Below are 17,504 nucleotides of genomic sequence, written 5' to 3' on the forward strand. Positions count from 1 at the left end.
AGTCCATAGTCTCGCTTCCCAGGCCTTTCTTGTTCCTGTATTGACCTCTCGACAATATGTATGCAAAAGAATTTATATATGCAAAAACTTGACCATGAAAAATGAATATATGCAAAAAAATGAATATATGCAAAAAATGAATAGAACTTCGTCAACATATTAATCGTAGAGTAACTTCGGATCCTACAAAATCGATTGACATTTTTGTTAGCGCTATCTGTTCTCTGTTTAAGTGCGAAAGAAGCTTGCTTAATTTTAAGTCTCTGTGGTTTACGGAGCATACAAGGGGATACTGAAAATATACAAATACATTTGCATACGGAGGTAAGGGGTGGAGAAGTCTTCAAACTCTTAGTTATTATGCAGAGGAAGGGGGACGGGACCAGGGGCAAACTGGCACCACAACAGGGTGCCAAGTTTGGTGTTTGGAGACTGACTAAGGAAAGGTTGTTCGAATGTCGCAAAAATGGGGACCAAGAAATTTACCACACTTATATCGTTTTTTGGATATTTCTACTAGATATAAGAACTGGGAATTCGTCCCCCTTGTACCCTAACTATGGCATGAGTGTCATTTATGCTTTCCTAGGTCTTAACCTCATTATTTACCTTTATTTGAAAACCCCTTTACTTTTTATTAACTCTTCATTTGAAAGTGAGTAACGGGATATCAAACACTTTGGAATTATAACCTCTCCACAAAAGTGGAGTTAAAAGCGGGAGTACCTTCTACTTGATACCATTCGAATGTTTCTGCTAATTTTGTACGTGGATCATCAAGTGCCTGGTCTAAATCAACGAATTCATACCGCAAAGTCGCTTTCAAATTGCATAGCCGTGACTCAGGCTCAGTTCACAGCCGGTAGTTCATTGAGTGCTGTGACGTTTTTATCCTTCCATAAAAGGAGTAATCATTTTTTTTTAGTAATACTTTTATACATTTTAAGGGAGGTGAAAATTCAGCTGAGCCTCTGGATGAGATGAAATACTTCCAATCATGTTTTGACTATGAAGTAAAAGTTGTTAAAGGAAAACCAATCAGCTTTCCTGCTATGTTGAATGTTTACACAAGAGAAAAGGGAAATGACGAAGAATTACCTGAGCCTAGACATGGTGTTTTAAATACTTCTGGTAAGTATCTAATTTCTCTAAAATAAAAGGTGGTCGGGGTGCGTATAAAAGATAAGGCTTGTAGATGACCCCTCCCCTCCAAAGAAAAATGTGGTTTAAATTATTCTTCAAAAGAGAAACACGATATAAAATTACTGGAGCTGACACATGATAAATGCTTCCACTATGTATCTTAGTATCGTTGTAAAGCAAAATGACGCTCATTATGCCTTTCGAGGTAGACTTCAAGACTAACCACTCCCGAGAACATTGACTCCCATTCCCTTTGAAGACAACCAGTTATTTTGACAACCTAGGGTGGCAAATATGTAGGTTTGCTTAAAAACACGTGTTTTACTACACGGTGCAAAGCGTTTACTTAAAAGAAGACTTTTCTTTGTGTCCTTGACGCTTAAGAAAACAATTTTAATTCAGTCCATGAAATGGAACTGATCGAGAAACTAATTTTAGCCATGCTGTTTAAAGAATGAATGCAAGCTAAGAGAAAAAAACTTGATCATACTTTCTATATTACGTCCTTTCTATTCAGTCCCAGATTTTAGAAATTGGAAATGGAAACTGATCGAGAAACTAATTTTTGCCATTCTGTTTAAAGAATGAATATAAGCTAATGCTTCCTATATGACATGCTAAGATCATGCTTTCTATATGACATGCTTTCTATTCTGTCCCAGATTCTTGAAATCGAAATTGGAATTGATGGAGAAACTAATTTTAGCTATGCTGTTTAAAGAATGAATATAAGCTAATAGAAATAACTTGATCATGCTTTCTATTCAGTCCCAGATTTTAGAAATTGGAAGTGGAATTTATCGAGAAACTAATTTTTGCCATACCGTTTAACGAATGAATATAAGCTAAGAGAAAACACTTGATCATGCTTTCTATATGACATGCTTTCTATTCTGTCCCAGATTTCAGAAATCGAAATTGGAATTGATGGAGAAACTAATTTTAGCTATGCTGTTTAAAGAATGAATATTAGCTAAGAGAAAACACTTGATCATGCTTTCTATATGACATGCTTTCTATTCTGTCCCAGATTTCAGAAATCGAAATTGGAATTGATGGAGAAACTAATTTTAGCTATGCCGTTTAAAGAATGAATGTAAGCTAATAGAAATAACTTGATCATGCTTTCTATTCAGTCCCAGATTTTAGAAATTGGAAGTGGAATTCATCGAGAAACTAATTTTTGCCATACCGCTTAACGAATGAATATAAGCTAAGAGAAAACACTTGATCATGCTTTCTATATGACATGCTTTCTATATGACATGCTTTCTATTCTGTCCCAGATTTCAGAAATCGAAATTTGAAATTGATGGAAAAACTAATTTTAGCTATGCTGTTTAAAGAATGAATGTAAGCTATTAGAAATAACTTGATCATGCTTTCTATTCAGTCCCAGATTTTAGAAATTAGAAGTGGAATTCATCGAGAAACTAATTTTTGCCATACCGTTTAAAGAATGAATATAAGCTAAGAGAAAACACTTGATTATGCTTTCTATATGACATGCTTTCTATTGTGTCCCAGATTTCAGAAATCGAAATTGAAATTGATGGAGAAACTGATTTTAGCTATGCTGTTTAAAGAATGAATGTTAGTTAATAGAAAAAACCTGATCATGCTTTCTATTCAGTCCCAGATTTTATTACTCTTTCATTGTTCTACGGTTGTGACGGGTCTATTTTGCAACGCCAAAACATGCAATAGACTCTTTGGGAAACCAGTATAACTCCAGAGTTAGGAATGATATAATGGCGCGTTCAATAGAATTTGCCGTAATTAGAATTCAATGGAAAAGACCCTGATTGGTTGGAAGTTATGTCATGCAATCACTTTCAACCAATCAGAGCCCTTTTCAGTCGACAGCCCTGTGAAAAGTAAATGCATTAATCTCTATTGAGTGCGGGTTAAATATTGTATTGAGTTAAAGGGAGGTTTGTAGAAGCCTACATACGACTTTTTCATCCTCTTTTCTTTTCATTATTTTTGGCCCCAATCCTGGTACTTTTGTACACAATATGTATAATCCAATCGGTATGAGCAAAGTACAAATTATATGGTAATATTAACAATATTTGGCTGAAGATTGTGGTATTTCTCTCTCTTTATAAGCAACCTTTGCTCATAATAAGTGTTAACCCCACCCTATGCTGACATTAATGGAGTATTTCCTGTATATAATTTTAATTAGTTAATATCTGGTTAACTCTCTAATCCTTCCGCTTAAAATATTAGATTTCTTTTTTTTCTATTTCTCTGCTGTAAAGTATGACATATTTGTTAATATGATTCCATTTAAATACATTAGTCAGTTTATAACAAGTTTTAATAGGATTTTATAAGAAGGACCTAAAGAGAAATGTACGCTGGGGTTTTGCCCTCTGCGTATTAAGGTGGCTGAGCTTGCAGAGTCACATCAATGACTCCCACCTCAAGCCAAAGGATTTGCCATACCAGGACTCGAGCCCATGCCAATCTTTTTTTCTTCATTGATAAAATTTTTCTGATGTTCAACCAAAACAATATGATAACACATTAATAAAAACATGAGAGGTTTAGTTAATAACTCAATTTTGAACAAAACAAAAGATCAAAATAGTTGCCCTCTGTGCTGAAATTATTATTTGCCATATTCTACTGAAAATATTAAATTTCTTTTTTTTTGTTTCTCTACTGTAAAGTGTGATCTATGTGTTAATATGATACCATTTGAATGCATTAGTCAGTTTATAACAAGTTTTAATAAGGTTTTATTAGAAGGACCTGAAGAGAAATGTACGCTGGGGTTTTGCCCTCTGCGTGTTGCGATGGCTCAGCTTGCAGAGTCATATCACTACTCCCACCCCAAGCCAAAGAATTTGCCATACCAGGATTCAAGCCCTCACCCCGATAGACATCCATTCAGCTAGGGCTGTCCCATCTCGAAGGACCTTGAATAAATTCTTGCCGTTTCTTTAAAGATGGCATTAGTAGTACTCTGTGCATAAAATTTCAAACGATGACGCCATTGCAAAGAACTATATTATGTGACCTTGAATCTTAGTGCAGGTTTTTTCACTTCAGTGTAAACAAGATTTTATTATTGCTCCTAAAAATGTCTTGTTTTTTTCTTGCCAGATAAAGTGTATTTGTAGGGAATTTTATTGCGTTAGAAAGATGAAGTTTTAAGCTGAAGCACTCAAAGTTCGTGTTAAGAATTAACACGTCGGATAATCTTCCATCGAATACGAAATGCGGAGACTGGTTTCAACTCTTCACCGGTAACGTTTTTTAACTTCAGACTCGTTCTGGCACACCGAAGAAGTTTAAAGACCAAAAATGTGACACATTTGTCAAATTCTTGAATGTAACAAATGTGACATTTCACATTCTTGAATTTGACATCATGATCAAAACCCATGTCAGACGCTAGCAGAACTTAGGAAAACGTCAGAAATAGATGAGTAAACACTTTTAGAACATTATAATGATCCAGAAGCAATGATGGAGGGGGGTGGGTGAGTTGAAGGGGCTTATTTAAAAAAAGGTGAGAACTTGTTCACTTTTTGTTTTAGATTTTATGCAATAACTTACAAAGATCATTCAGAAAACACTTTTCTTTTAACAAGGTAATGGCAACTGTTTTTTTTAACCCTTAAGGATTTTTATTGTTTTTAGAAGGTGGATAAACTGTCACAGTAATCTATTATGTATACATTTGAGGAAATTGAGAACACAATTATCTTAAAAAAAGTATTTAGAAAAGCTAAATAACAATATATAGAAAAGCTAATAATAGATATAGAATATATAGATATCTCTAATATAGAATATAGAAAAGCTAAAAAAGTATATAGAAAAGCTAAAGTACAATTCCCTTCCATCTTGACAGTGCTCCAGCGCATTCTTCACGCGTTACACAAGAAGGTTTGAGTGAGTTGATGAGGCTTGCTGCGAGAACTAGCCCTATTATACCTACGATCTAGCCCCATTTGTCCCTAAAAAGCAAAGAACAGAGGAAAAGGGTCTCTGGATTTCTTCAAAAACGGTCAAATAGATTGCAGCTCCGCCTGTAGTAGTGTATCAACCTTGATTAAGGCAATGTTGAAAAGTTGGTATAGAAAAACGAAATTTTAATATAGGAATTGATAAAAAATTAAAGAAAATTTTGCGTATTTTTCGGTGTATTTGATATTTAATATATTTTTGATTATTAACATATTATTAACTCACTGTAGTTTTTTTTAAAAAAACAATTCAAAATAAATCGTATTAGTAGTAGTTTAATCATAGTATCTTAATGTATCTCCTCGTATAATATATTTTAATCCATTAACATTTTAATGCATATGTTTAGAGTAAAACATGATAATGTAATAACAAGTTAATGCGTAGTACATCGTTATAGTAACGGCTTAATAGTAATTTTTTTTTTTCAGTCCATTCTCTAAATTCATCCAAAATCCTTAAAATTTATGATGGTTTGCAGAAAGGTATGTACTTCCAAAAGTGTGTTTTTGAAAACTTTTTTTTTTTTTTTTTTTTTTTTTTTTTTTTTTTTTTTTTTTTTTTTTTTTTTTTTTTTTTTTTTTTTTGTGTTGAGAGAGTGCTTTGTAGTTTTTGATTCTTTGCTTCGAAAATGAAAGAAGATAAAATACCTGAAATCCTCTTTTTTGGATAATATGCTATATATTCATTATGTTGTAGTTGCTACCAAATATTGCAGAAAAAATATTGGATGGTGCACACGTGGCGTCGTTGGGGGAAGGGGGCACTTGCGCTCCTCAGTAGTTTGGAGGTAAAAACTAACATACACCCATGCCCCTTGACTATATGAATGTAGACCCTCTTGCCCCACCAATAAGGGAGATGTGGCAGCCCTAGAGAGCGTACAGAGAAGAGCAACTAAGCTTTGTGCCCCACACCAACAGCTTCCCTACCCTGAACGTCTGCATCGCCTGAAGATACTCACATTGGTTTACTGGCGGCACAGAGGAGATGTCATTTTTGTCAAGAAAATGCACCAAAACAACTTGGCTAACTCCATTTTTACTCCCTCCCTTGCCACCATGACACGAGGCCACTTAATGAAGCTGCAACAGGAGCACACCAGACGCAGAGAGAGGACGAACTTTTTCTCATTACCTGCTGTCTCAGCTTGGAGCAGTCTTTCCATTGAGACTCTCACTGGCGAATCAATTAATTCTTTCAAAAATGCAGTTGATTTGGAGTGGAGTAACGCGGAATGGAAGTACCAGTGGGACGCCACACCCCATCACACCCACTAATTGTGTCACCTCTTCAATTCAACAGCGAGATCTTCTACAGGAGGATGCAGTCCACCTTATCTCGCTGTAAATGCGATTTAAGGTAATTTAAAGTAATAAAAATTGCGGAGCTACGCCCCTGAGGTGCACGCACATAAACAACAGCTCTTTGTATGGCAAGAACGAATTCTATATTCATACAAGGGGCAAAAGGGTCCATGTTTTCTTTTTTTTTCTGATTATTTTGAGAGGTGCAAACGATCTTTTTCTTTTCATGAAATTTGCTCAATTAATTCCAAAATATTCATTATTTACGATATGTTCATATAAAATATATCTATTCTATTTAAAAAATGACTTTTTTATTTCTTAAAGGAAGCTATGAATAAGTCAAGAATCTATTTATTGTTATTTATTTCAAATAAGCATCATTATTTTTCTTAGTTTACAGTTTTGTTTTTTTTTTGGCAGCCTTGTATTTTTTTTTTTTTTTCGAATTTTGGATTTTCACGAAATAGTTTGTTTATTTTTTGGTCAGTATTGGCGCTTTCTTTATTAGTGTTGCGGCCTTTGCTCGGAATTTTTAAATAAAAGGTGCATGACAATCGCAAAAACTAGCGCTAGCTGTAGCCTATTACTTTTTATAATTATAATTATATTATTAAAATTATATTACATAATTATATCTGTAGCCTATAATTGTTTGGGTCGGTGTAATCTCCGTGTATTTTATAGGCTACTACTGCATGGATGGAGCGTCAATATTACCTGTTCTTGCCCTCGGAATTAACCCTGGTCAATCGGTTCTTGATATGTGCAGTGCTCCGGGTGGAAAGATGTACGTTATGCTACAGACAATGCACCCCTCCCTAATTATTGCGAATGATGCAAGCAAGGCAAGGGTGAGACGAATACGTAACGTGCTGAAATCTTTCGTGGGTAATTTAGAAGAGAGCCTCTCAACTAAAGTAATTACGTCCACAATCAAAGCTGAACATTGGACAGAACTTGATGCGTTTGATAAAGTATATATTTTTTTATTTAAATGTTGTTTTTACTTGGTTTTCTAATTTGTTTCAGTGGCACTCAATTAGTTTCAGTATTTACAATTAAATAACCGTTGGAATTAGTTAAGTTGGAATTATTCCATAAGGAGTGATGTTTGTCTAATGACCTGGTCCCCTCTCATTGAGAAATTTGCACACCACAGCCCAAAAATAAATCTCAGTATTTCAGATTCCCCCTTGGAAAATTTTATAAAGGTTCCCCTTTTCACTAGTGTAAAGGTCTTCGAGAGGGCTGCTGATTCATTCATTTAAAGTAATATTCAATATAAAAAAACGGACATGAATTGAATATATGAAAAATAGGTTTTTCAATTGGAAGTATGCAATGACATCAAAACTTAACGAGAAAGGAAAATACTCGTATATAAAGGGGTTGCTGCCCCCTCCAATCATGTACTTTTTAAGCTGACAGCTCTTCTGTCCCTTAAACATGGCGACTGTTATCCCTTAAACGACATTGAATAAGTTCGTTAAACTTATTTTTCGTTCTTGAATACTAGGAACCCAGTTCAAATAATAGGAACTTTCATCGAGAACTCGACAGTGAAAGAAGTACTCACCAAAATAGGACAGCTAAATCAATCTACGTCACATATGGAGGTCTCAGAATTTTCCTCTTCGCCTGAAGCTACACCTTTTAACAGCAATGTTATGCCAATACTAATTAATGCAGCTGAAACATGGCACATGAATCAAGAACAATCAAGAGAGCCCTCGATTTTGAAAATTCGTGACTCGCAGAATATTGAACACTAGTCACAGAAGGCGACAAACAAATTGCACAGGCGTGAAATGACGTGACAACCTCTAGTGACCGACATTGTCCGAGTTCCAAGGTGGATATATTTAGGACACAGCCTCTATATGAATTGCCATAAACTCCCAAAAGCTTTTCTTTTTTAGACAGGAACTTTTGAAGACTTTGGAGAATTTTGCCTTTAATTACATGTACCAGGCCGAATTCACATAACGACATTGCCTTTCGTTTTTTCTTGGCAAAGTTTACCTCCATCAAAACCTGGCTTGTGAAAACTCGTGACATCGCAGAATATTGAACACTAGTCACAGAAGACGACAAACAAATTGCACAGCCGTGAAATGACTTGACAACCTCCAATGACCGACATCGTCGGAGTTCCAAGGTGGATATATTTAGGACACACCCTCTGTATGCTCCCAAAAGTTTTTCTTTAAACCGTTAAAAAAAAGACGGAAAAATTTCCGGAAAGCTTAAGCAGGTGCAGCTTTCATTTAAAGGTTTAGTTGTCTTTAGGAATCTACAGATTGATGATTTTGAAATAGACAAAAAGCATTGTCAAATTCAACTAATTAGTTTTGTTAATTGATTTTCATGGTTTTGCGTGGCAACACTGATAAAAATACTGCGTTAAAAGGTCGTAATTTTGAAAGAACGAAAAGAAAAATCTTAGAAAATTGAGTTTTTCCGATATGAATAGACCTAAGAAGGATCGAGGAGGTAAAAAATGATTCTGTCTAGGTGTTATTGGTATTTTAGTGAAAATTACACTAATTGAATAATCTAACAAAAAGAATTTCTACACATGGCTTTTGTTAAGTTTGAGTAGAATATTTGACTTTGCGTTCCAACATTTTATCTTCAGAATAAAATTCCTTCTAAACGAGAATGGGTGGATAAGAGTATTAATATAAAAGCAAATATATAACCATTAAACTCCCAAAAACATTCTTTTTTTAGCGTATTCTTTTTTAGACAGGAGCTTTTTGAAGACTTCGGAGGATTTTGCCTTTAATGACACATACCAGCCCGAATTCACATAACGATATTGCCTGTCGTTTTTTCTTGGCGAAGTTTACCTCCATCAAAACCTTGTTGAAGAGACTTGTTAACATATTCAGGATAAATCATACCGCTGCTTTCTTTTTTTTTAAAAAAGAATTTTTTTTTTTTTTAAGCTTATTTCCTCTTCTTTCAGGTTTTAGCCGATGTCCCGTGTCAAACAGACCGACATTCAGTCATCGAAAATGACAACAATATATTCAAACCATCGCGTTCAAGGGAGCGAATTACTCTACCGGAAACCCAATCTGGAATACTTACGTAAGTTATAGTTAAGAATATATATTTTCTTGTTTGTTTCCTATTAGACAAAAATTATAGATGAGCTATCCAGGAGACGCTAATCAAGACCACTTGATTTAATTGAGTATGGTGAAAAGACACTCCAATATAACGTGCTTGAAAATGTACTTTTCAGGTGTTTTAGTTGGGAAAGTAAAAGGAAATATTTAATTTAAGCTTTTTAAGATTATGGAGAGGATTGTATCCTTCCTCGAAATAGAACTTTCTTTTAAGTGTTCATCTTTAACAGTGAGGGTTAGCCTCTTCAAACATTTGTTTGAATGAAACATGTCAAACCGAGGTCAGCCGAGGTTTGACCTTTTCTTAAGTAAAATTGCTTAACAAGAATAATTAGTACCTTTAGATTTCTTATTTTCTGCTCTTTTCAGATATCATGGTCACTTTTCTGAAAATGTACCCTGCCTCTCCCCTATAGTCCCATATAGCCCAATATATTATAATATATCTGTTGTGCTTGTGATGACATCTTTCTTCTTAGTTTAAATAAACTATTGCGTTCTCTGATCGATGAAATATAGTTATGCCTCAGTGAGAACTATAGAATTGTCATTATATATATATATATATATATATATATATATATATATATATATATATATATATATATATATATATTATTTCAAACGATTTTAAAAATTAGACAACAATGGATGTTAATAAAATATGTTAATTATAAAGTAAGAACTTTATTGTATTAATGTTATAATTTAGTTTATTATATATTCTTAGGGCTATGTCTGGGATCATCTGATGGGGGGAGGGTGCATTGTCAGAAAAGTAACCAAGATATTTGGACAGACATAAAATTAGGAATCTAGTAGTATTACTTTTATTTTTCTAGCCTATTTCTTTCAGAAGAGGCCAACAACCTGGTAAATATTTAAGTTAACTGTTGTTGAAGCGGCTTAGGTTGCTTTTTTTTGTTTGAGTAATTCCTAGGGATATTTTGTCACTGATAAATAATATAAAAGCATATATTATAATATAATATAAAATAATGTAAAAGTAATAAATATATTAAAGATTACATAATATAATATGGTATTTTGGAAAATCGGTTGCCTATCCAAGCTGGGTAGTCAATCAAGCGCAGGATGAGGTTACATGGTTTCAACAATATTTTTAAATATAATCAAAGCTTTCGACACAGTAGATCATGATCCTGTACTTCTAAAGTGTGAGTTTTATGGCATAAGGGGTCATGGGTTTAATTTTCTTCGTGCATTCTTATCAGGGCGTCTGCAGTATATTCAGATTGACTCAAAGCGTTCATCAAGCTTTCCTATTACATGTGGAGTTTCACAGGGCTCTGTTCTTGAACCGCTATTATGAACCGCTTTTGTAAATGACCTAAGTCAAACCATGTCTAATACCAAAAAGAATATTAGTTAATTATTCCATGATCCACAAGAAGTGACAGTACCGATGTTTGCTGATGACACGTCGCTTGTTTGTCTTCCAAGAACTTAGAAGGGATTACTTGAATTAAGAAAACAATCGTTAGGCATACTTTATTAGGTTGACTCTCGATTGCGGCAATGGTGTTATTTTCCAGTCGTCGCCAATAGTCACTTATTTGGGATTACCTTATGCTGCTTCGAAAAGAGATTTTAAACCAGTCCTGGTTCAGCATGTTCAGATGAAACTACGCAAGGCACTTGGTCTTTTAATTCTTTTTCGGCGTCTTTACCGTCGGGACGTCCTTGGTCGTATGTAATAGCGCTGTTGCTCTGCTTCACGTATTGTTCCCGTCCCTCCTCTTCCGTAATGTCAGATCTTCTGATCTTTCGCCCATTAAAGTTTCATATTTTAAATTTTGCTAATTTTTACTTGGTTTCTCCTTTCTTTTAGTAACACTAAGATTGTTTTAAAGCTTAAAGTGAAGGATCCTGTAGTCTGTATAAAGAAAAAATATAAAACGTTTGAAGACAAGGCGAAAATTATCCTTTTAGGCCAAAATTTATTTCCATCTTTTAGTAACAGTTCTGGCTCTTGATGATTTATAGGCTAAATTATTTAGCAAGTGTTTTGTATCTTTTTTTTCTCTTTTTAAGTGTTTGATCAATATTTGATATATTTTTTTTATTGTAAGCGTTATCATTTGTCTTTTCTTTATATTTATATTGTAGCTTACTCCTCATTGTTTGAGGGAAATAAAAAAAAATAAATAGTTTAAATTGGATGCCCGTAAATAAACTACTAGTTCACCCGGCTAAGAGCAGTTTTATTATATTTTTGAGAACAGCTACATATTATCCATGGGTTTCTCGATTAAAATACAGTTTTGGCGAGATTGAAAGGAAGTCTTGTGTCAAGTATTTAGGTATTTTGATGAAACTTTGTCGTTTAGGAAACATGTTTGGAGCATGTTTACGTTGCAGTATATACTGTGCAAACGTCAGCCTATTATATTCAAATAGGCAATAGTCAGTTGTTTCATTTTTTAAATTACAATACCTGTAAAGAGGGGAAGAGGGAACTGAACCACTTGAATTAGGGAACTGATATGAAAACGCCTGAAAATTTAACCCATTTGAGTCAGACCGAATTCTATGATACATTTTGGAAAGGTGCTTATTGGGGAAGAGTGATAAAATTTATTATTCTTATGAAACAATACGTCTTATAATCTTCAGCGGTATATGCCTCTAATGGGGATTGGACTCCCACTTGGCTGGTCAATATTTAAAACATTTTTTGCAATATCATCCTGATGGTTTATCTGAGTGGCCTGGAACATACTGGAGGCTCTTGAAGCAAGATTATCAAAAATCTTAAAACAATGAAATGTATCTACCATCTTATAATTAGAAGTTGAAGACAGCAGCTCTAGGCCTGACAAAGAGTCAGAATAAACTATAATATTTTGTAAGTTAGCAGTCAGAGGTTGATTATTCATGGGGTTCTCTAATACCATGAATATGACATTTAACTCTGCAGACATAATAGAGACACTATCACGAATTCTCTCACCCATTGCAATATTAAGGAGTGGGAGAAAAGCTCCACTTGTCACCTTCTCATTCATTTTGGACCCATCAATAAAAATTTGGAAATGGTTTGTATATTTAATTGTATTAAGTTCAGCAAATTTTTTCTGAATGAAATCAATGGAGGTAATTTATTTAGTCCACTTTGAGAAATTAGTATTTATTATGGGGATTGACCAACTCCATGGGTGGGGGGTTTTGGAGGAAGGTGCCACAGGGAATTTCTTCTGGGCATTGGCCAATTCATTTGCAATACCTATATACATGGATGGGTTTCTTAACCAGTTATACACGGTATGAGAGCTATTGACTTTAATTTTTGTAACATAATTTATGAAGATAAATCTTCGTCTTTCATTTGTTGTTGATAATCCACTCTCAGTAAGCAGAAACTTAGTACTTGTTGGTTTCCTAAGACAGATTATATCATTTTGTGTTGTTTCAATTTTTTGCATCAGGGTCTTTGCACAAGCACCATAAACAATGAGCCCATAATCAATATGGGGTCTTATATGTGTGATTTATAAAATTGGAGTAAAGCTTTTTCATTACAGCCCCAAGGTGCGGATAATAGTCTTTTTATTATTCTTATTTTTCTATAGTATTTTTTTTATTCTGTTTTTGATGCGAAGGCGGAAATTAAGTTTTTGGTCAAGTATGAGACCCGGGTAGTTAATTTGATTGTCCTTTTGAATAATTATTCCATTTAGATTTAGTCTTGCATTAAAATTATTTCGCTTATGGTGGAATCGAATGATTTTCGACTTGGTGGGTACTGTGGGTAAATCAGAATTTTGAAAAAACTTTTCAAATTGGAAAAGTGACTTTTGTAACTTTGAATGTGCAATCTCAAAGGTGTGGCCAGTTGCCCATAATATCAGATCATCAGCATATTGTAAATTGGTGTGTGGGGAAAGATTTTATAAAGGATACTAGCTTGGGGAATAATGCAGCCCTCTAAAGGTAGGGTAGGTCCCCGAGACTTCTTGCTGTCCAGTTCTAAGCAAGCTTAAGCGCTTCGGTGTAGAATTGAGAGGATATGTTGATCCCTGTAATGGTATCTGAGATCATTGTTTTTCCTGAGGCCAAAATAACTTCAGTGATTTAAAGAACATCCTTGAACAAATTTGACTGTTATGACGTTAAAAAATGAACTATAATATCCACATTTTGACTGACAAATTCAGACGAATCGAACTGGACTTATTAGGAGTTTTAAAAACTCATATCCCTGGTATGAAGCATGAAAAGGGGTAGGAAGAATGAAATTAGGTGGTATAGAAGTTGTTTACTCAGGCAGGAAGGATGGGGTACAAAGACAGGGAGTAAGGCTTATGATGAATAACGAAGCTGCAAAGTCTTGTGCTTAGGCTGGGAAGGTATTAATATTACAATGTTGTTTATTTTATGACTAAAAAGTTCGGGGTACTCAGGTCCCTGTAGAACCAACTGACAGAGATACTAGTGGCTCAGACAAAATTTAGCTGCATGGGCAAATAGATATCATCCCAGTTAGAAATGCGGTGTTTTTACTTGGAGATTTTAACGCCCAGGGCAATAGAAATGGTATCCTAGCATGTAAATTTTGTGTAGGAAACTAAAGACTTTTGTAATTTTGTAGGAATAACAATCTAGTTGTTACCAATACGGTGTCTGGTCATAAAATCGCCCATTGGTTGACATGGTATGGTACAGCAAACCTTAACGATTATGTTATATTAAACGGAAAACTGGCAGGATCACTCCAAGACACTAGGGTACATTGGAGTGCTGTTATTGATGCTAAAAGTAAAAATCACCATCTAGTAGTGTCTAGGGTTAGTTCAAAGCTGAAATTTCGGAAGGGTAACTACCTCCTGGGAAGTTATGATGTGGGTAGACTTCAGGATGAGAATTTGACAGGAACTGTCCAGAAACAATTAAATACTGAACTTGAAAGTTAAAAATTTAACAATGTGGAAGAAGGCTGCAGCTACGAATATTAGTGAAAAAGCTTTATATTTAATAGAGAATAGAAGGGGTCTGTACAAGAAATATCTGACTGATAGATCATACGAAAATAAAAGGAATGTAAAGAAAGTGGAGAAAGTATTGAAATATGAACTAAGGAAGTGTAAAGTGGATTCCATAGATAAAATTGCTGAGGATCTAGAAGAAGCAGCTATACGGCATAATAGTAAAATATTGTACTGGCATGTTAATAAATTGAGAGAGAGTAGTCAATCTGGACCTGTCCCAGGTAAAGATAGAAACGTGGCCACAATTAGCGATTAAGAAAAAGTTAAATAGAGATGGTTGGAACGTTATGACAATGTGCTAAACCAATATACAGTTGCAGGAAAAGATAGAGGGAAATAAATAAGTTTGTGATACCTTGGATGTTAAGGAAGATTTGTTTTTTGAGAGAGATTTAGCGAAAGTACTAAAAGGATTAAAAAATAATAAGGCTCCAGGTGCTGGTAAAGTGTGGTAAATGAGTTTCTTAAATATGGTGGTTCTGAGGTTAGAAATAAGTTACTTAAGATTTGAATATGATTTGTGAAAAATTGGTTGTACCTAACGACTTTAGGAAAACCTTAATTAAATCACTGTATAAGAAAGCTGATAAGAGTGAGTGTCGTAATTATCGAGGTATTAGTCTGCTCTCTATGGGTAGCAAATTACTTAGTAATATGATACTTTTTAGACTGAAAGATGCTGTCGACAAAGTTTTAAGAGAAGAACAGTGCGCTTTAGAAAAGGTAGAGGATGTGTCGACCAAATTTTCACTCTTAGGTTAATAATTGAGAAGTGCCTTAGTTGTTAAATACCTTTGGTCCTCAGTTTTATAGATTATGAACAAGCGTTCAATTTTGTTGATAGAAGAGCTTTAGCAAAGATCTTATCCTTGCATGGTATACCAGACAAATACATTAAAATTATTAGTGCTGTGTACAAAAATAACACTGCTGCGGTCAAGGCAGGAAATGAGGTTAGCAGCTGGTTTTGTATTAAATCAGAAGTTAATCAGGGTTGTGTTCTCTCCCCCTTTTTATGGATCATTTTGATGGATTTTGTTTTAAGGAACACAGAAAAGGGAATGGTAGACCACGGAATCAAATGAGAGGAACAAATCTCATGGACTTAGATTAGGCTGAAGATTTAAGCGTCCAAGATGAAAGTATGATCAAAATGAATGAACTTTTAGAGGTTTTGCGAGTTCAGGGTGCTAGAATAAGTGTGAAAATTAATGTTATGAAGACCAAGTGACTAAGGCTAGGAATGAGTGAAGAGGAAAAGGTGACGTTGGATAACGAAAAGATTGATCAGATGGGCAGTTTCACTTACCTTGGTAGTATTATTAATACAGACGGTGTGAGTAGTGAAAATGTTAAAAGTAGAATAGCCAAGGCTCAGTGTGTGTTTTTTTTTTATAGATAAAAAAAAATTTTGAAAGATTAGGAAGACAAGTTTGCAAACCAAGATTAGAATATTGGATGGTACAGTAATGACAGTGGTCAAATACAGCTCAGGGGCATGGGCGCTCCGAAAAGCAAATAAGATTTGCTAGAAGTTTTCCAGAGAAATTGTCTACGGATTGTTCTTGGCACCCGGCTGACTGACCGTATCTCAAACTGTAGGCTTTACAAAAAATATGGTTCAATCCCGCTTTCTAGGGCTATAATGAAAGAAAGGGTGATATTGTTATGACACGGTTTGTGCATGAAGTATGACAGATTGCTGAAGACTGTGCTTTTCGGCCAATCGTCTAGGGCTAAACGGAAAACAGGTCTTCTTCGTCTGGGGTGGTAGGATGTTAGAAAGGAAGTTTAAAAGTAAATGAGAACTTTCTGGGAGGCTGTAAAGAGGGAGGAGGAGCGTACGTAGCTGTGTTGGCCTCAGGCGGCTTGGTGCTGCGATGAGTTGTTAGTAGTGTTAGTAGTAGTAAAGGGTGACTGTCCAAATTTACAAAAAGAAATGCATTAGCTTATTCCTTTATTGATGCTCCAATACATCCCAGTAATGAGTACGTTCTCGTACATGTTTCCTAGTATCAAGAAAAACAACCAACCAAAAACCTATGTGGAAAATAGCTGAAAACCAATATGAAAAAGAAAAACTTAAACACGATATATTGTCTTTCTGGGTTCATATTTACAATCCATCATAAAATATGCAGTAACTTATTGTTTTATTGATGCTACATCATGCCCCAACAATCAGGGCTTATACCTGATTGTCCAACATTAATAAAACAACTGCCAAAAACTATTTATTCTGTTTTAGGGGCTAGTACTTATATACCATCATCTATTTCCAGGAGGTTTTTGTTGCATTCACCTAAGATTATGTTATGTCTATAGTCAGAGGGAGGGGGATTGGGCCCCATATATACTTGAAATCTGATTTTGCGTATAACTTGCAAGTGTTTTTTTTTTTGCTTTCCTTAGATAAGAACACAAAATATAAACTAGCGAATTGAAAATATCCTTAGAATTAATGCAAACAGGCTAAGCCGTAACTATCTAATGCAAATATCGAATATAAAAAAAGTAACACCAGAAAAATACACCAGAATGTAGGAGTTTTGGTACGTTGAATGCTCGACCGAGGATGAGCATCGCCTTCCATAATAAGACGGCAGCAAAGACAACGTTTATAATTTGGATTCTTGTATTGTTTTAAAAGCTAAACAAACTTTTCTCGCAATCTAATTATATTGTTCGCTTTCTATTTTACAAATGGTAACATTCATATTCGAATTCTGTAAAAAAGAACGCACTCCACCGCACGTACTGCCCGTCTTTCGTCTTATTGACTTGTGCGCTATCATGCGTTGCAAATTGAGCTTCACACAAGGCCATATCACGGGATGAGGGATTTTCCTGGAAGTGAGCTGAATTTATACCCGCTTGAAGACGCTTTATTTTTATCCGTAAAGTTGAAACTGAACAAA

General features: G+C 34.7%; 1 protein-coding gene across 1 annotated transcript in view; it reads left to right on the plus strand.

Annotated features, from left to right (window-relative positions):
* The window catches only part of LOC136035343 (5-methylcytosine rRNA methyltransferase NSUN4-like), a 43,185-nt gene that overhangs the window by 12,605 nt on the left and 13,076 nt on the right, over nt 1-17,504 (plus strand). Inside the window, exons 4-6 of the mRNA XM_065717091.1 lie at nt 948-1,131; nt 7,125-7,414; nt 9,412-9,536. Of these exons, the coding sequence (XP_065573163.1) occupies nt 948-1,131; nt 7,125-7,414; nt 9,412-9,536 (599 nt within the window). The remainder of the gene's footprint in view (nt 1-947; nt 1,132-7,124; nt 7,415-9,411; nt 9,537-17,504) is intronic.

The sequence above is a fragment of the Artemia franciscana genome, chromosome 2, assembly GCF_032884065.1.
Source record: "Artemia franciscana chromosome 2, ASM3288406v1, whole genome shotgun sequence".
Taxonomy (NCBI): domain Eukaryota; kingdom Metazoa; phylum Arthropoda; class Branchiopoda; order Anostraca; family Artemiidae; genus Artemia; species Artemia franciscana.